The sequence below is a fragment of the Oryzias melastigma genome, linkage group LG11 (assembly GCF_002922805.2).
Source record: "Oryzias melastigma strain HK-1 linkage group LG11, ASM292280v2, whole genome shotgun sequence".
In the NCBI taxonomy this organism is placed as follows: domain Eukaryota; kingdom Metazoa; phylum Chordata; class Actinopteri; order Beloniformes; family Adrianichthyidae; genus Oryzias; species Oryzias melastigma.
Window position 1 is genome coordinate 5,805,048 of NC_050522.1, and position 3,372 is coordinate 5,808,419.

General features: G+C 39.9%; 1 protein-coding gene across 1 annotated transcript in view; it reads left to right on the top strand.

The window, feature by feature from the left end:
* Positions 1-3,372, top strand: part of csmd2 (CUB and Sushi multiple domains 2) — a gene marked incomplete in the record, with an annotated part of 326,634 nt that overhangs the window by 197,211 nt on the left and 126,051 nt on the right. The window contains 2 exon segments of the mRNA XM_024297994.2: positions 2,006-2,175; positions 2,265-2,421. Coding sequence (XP_024153762.1) covers positions 2,006-2,175; positions 2,265-2,421 — 327 coding nt within the window.

Consider the following 3,372-nt stretch of genomic DNA (forward strand, 5'->3'; position numbering starts at 1 on the left):
AGCCTTTAGAGCAACGTCATAATGGACAAGAATAAGATAAAAAGATGTAAAAGTAATAAAATATGTAAACAAGGTCAAGGATGGCCAGCAGCTCAATAAGCAAAGTACTTCAAAGTTTTGGCTCAGCTACTATGAAAGAATGTCTACTCTATAGAGCTGGATCATAGACCCTTGACATCTTTTTTAAATTAGAGCACTGCAAGGTGGAAGTTTACCTGAATTTATAAGAATCAAATCAACAAAAATAAGTTATCAGAAGCAGACGAAAAAAAATGCAATTTGAAAAAGCTAATATATGGGACGTAGAAGCTACAGTGGCGAGCTATAGCTCTGATACATCCACTTGTAGACAGATAGATCCATGAACTTCTTTGTTTTACTTGTCCAAGCTTTTAATTGGCTCAAAACTGTACAAGCAGTTACAGCAGTAATTTTGGGTTGAGTGCATCAGAGGCTGTCAGCTATAGCGGGAAGGCATGTGAACAGAGAGCTCTCACTTATGGATAACAGAAAGTGGGGCTGAGGTTGCTCTGAGTCAACAGTCCTGCCCACAACACAGAGGCAAATGTCTGATGAAATACTCTCCAGAAACTATGACCTGAAAAATGACACAGGCTTTTTTTTTAATCCTTGAAACAGCATAAAAAAACCCACTGGGGATGCTTTTACAACAGATCAAAAGATGATTATAGTGAAACTTTAAGGAAATAATTATATGATGGGCTGATCATCAACACAAGGGCATGTTTTACAGGCACTAAATCAGTGAGATAGTGTTTAATCTCATCCATTCACATGTAAATGTCACCTGTAGAATTTGTCATGTTACGTACAAAGATTTGCAAATCATCTACAGTCAAATTAACAAGTTAAATCAGCCCTGTCATTAACTTTCATTAGTTTATTTTCTCAGGATAGGACCTTAAATTGTAACTCTTAAGCTACGTTCACACCAGGCATGTGTTGTGTGTTCAAGATCACGCTAAATGCGCATTCTTAAACTCCAATTTTTCCTAAGGTGTTCACCATAACACTAGCACATGTCTGACACTTACAGTGGGAATAGGTTTGATATGAAATATCAAAGCAGCGGATATCTCGCAAATCTTTCTCCAGACATTTTCCTTTCACAGCTCCATTCAGATATTTGAAAGACATATATTTCCGGCCGGGCACAACCTGCAATTACTATACTGTACTTCTGTGAATTAAAGGGGATATCGTCCATATGTCTGCACCAAATTTGAGTCTCTGATTGGTCAAATTCAAGTGGAAAATAGATGTAAACAAGCCAGAAACACACGTTTTTTTTGCATTTACATAAACTTTTCATTGGAAATAGCAACTTGAATGTGTGTTTCCGAAGGTCTCCTCAATGCAGCTTTGTCTCAGGAAGTGTTTAGGAGTTCCTCATTCAAACCAGGCAGCAGGTTGAACATTCAGCTGTAGAGGTTTTTTTTTGTTTGTTGGTATTTCTGCCTCAAAATGAATCCAGGTCTTTGAAAAACGACAGCAAAGACTGATTTTGACGTTTTCACATTTCTTTTAGAGCTCGCCCTACTTTAGAAACTTAGTACTTCCCCATGTGCATCTAACACCGTTTCATCTTCCTACCCTGACTTACTTCACACTGAGGTAGATTTATGGTCATTTAAATTCTGGCAGCTATTTTCCCTTAGAACGTGTTGTCCTTTTTTTTAGACTACTTTTTTTCCCCCAATGTGATTCATGAAGAGCAATTTCCAGATAGCTCTGAAATTACACTTAATCATATTCAGATTGCAGAGTGATTATGATGATGTGCCACTAAACATTCAGGTACAGTCAGTGACCATATTTCTCTCCCCATCACCTCTCCCATCTCCTAGTGGATGACAGCATGAATGAATATGCTCGGAGTATCAAGCATATAGCGATTGACATGTCCTCTGCTCTCTCCAACAACACCTCCTCTCCCTCCTCCTCTCTGTCTGGCTGGATCCCTTCTCCTGCTCTTTCTTTCCAGCCGAATGTGGCTCATCCGTGACTGGCATGCAAGGGGTGCTGCTCTCCCCTAACTACCCCGGTTACTATGGCAACAACCACGAATGCATCTACTCCATCCAGACGCAGCCTGGCAAAGGCATCCAGCTACGAGCTAGAGATTTCAGACTGGAGGAGGATGACGTGCTCAAAGTGAGGGGGCGTTGGAATCTGCATCCTGCCCAAGTGGATATGCATCCTCTTTAGCATATCCGTGTGATCCCGCTCTGCCCTCTTTCCAGGTCTTTGATGGCAGCAGCAGCAAGGCCCGTCTGCTGGGGGTGTTTACAGAAAACGAGATGCTCGATACAACCCTGAACTCCACCTCCAGCTCTATGTGGTTGGAGTTCATTAGCAATGCAGAAAACACCAGTAAAGGTTTTGAGCTGCATTTTACAAGTGAGTACCGTCGTCAATTACACTCAACCGTAACGCATTTATCACATGTTTGATGTAGGGCTAACATTAATGGAGGACTCAGGTGCAGGAGTCTAATTAGACCTTAATTCTCCAAAAAATGCGGATGTGGGCATAATTCCATTTCGGAAGGAATCCCTGAATAATACAATGGACTGATGAGAAATAAGAGAGTTCAGGTGTGGCAGCTGAGCGCTGCACCCAAAATACATTTTTTGAGACAAGCAGAGAGTGGAAAGTAGAGCAGGAATCACACCATCTGCCGCAACAGTAACAAAAGGCACTTGAAAGACAAACAAGTTGCAAAACCCAGAAGACTCCACTATGTTTGTATTGTTTTCCTTGGTACATCCAGTTTTTTAAGCCTTTGTGCTGCAGATATGTCTTTGGCTGTGTCCGAGTTCCCTCCCTAACTTCACCAGAAAATTATCTAGTGAGGGACTGTGTAGTGCCTTGGATTTTAAAAGTAATCCAGACACCATGGTAACTACTTTGTATTTAAATTGACACATGTAATGTGGTAATGTAATAAATATGAACATTTTACAAAGACTATTTATGAATCGGCTGTGCTCTGCAGATGAAAAGTTTATTGAACAATTTCTTTAAATACTATTTTTTCACAAAGAAAGTCACTCAAACCCAAAGCATTGTTGTCTGGAATATATTCGCCAATCTAGTAGGCATTGATGCTCACTGATTTTTCACATACAATTCTAGGAAATTTGGGCACTTAATTTTGGAATTGTAGATTCAGACAGCACTGCTATATAGCCCACTAAGTACTGAGAAGTAAAGGAATTCTGACACAACTTTAGTTATTTTCTTTTTCAATGTTCCCTTGAATCAGTGGTAGGCCTACCCAACCCCTGATCCACAGACAGTTGTATATGTATATACTGTGTGTATATATATATATATATATATATATAT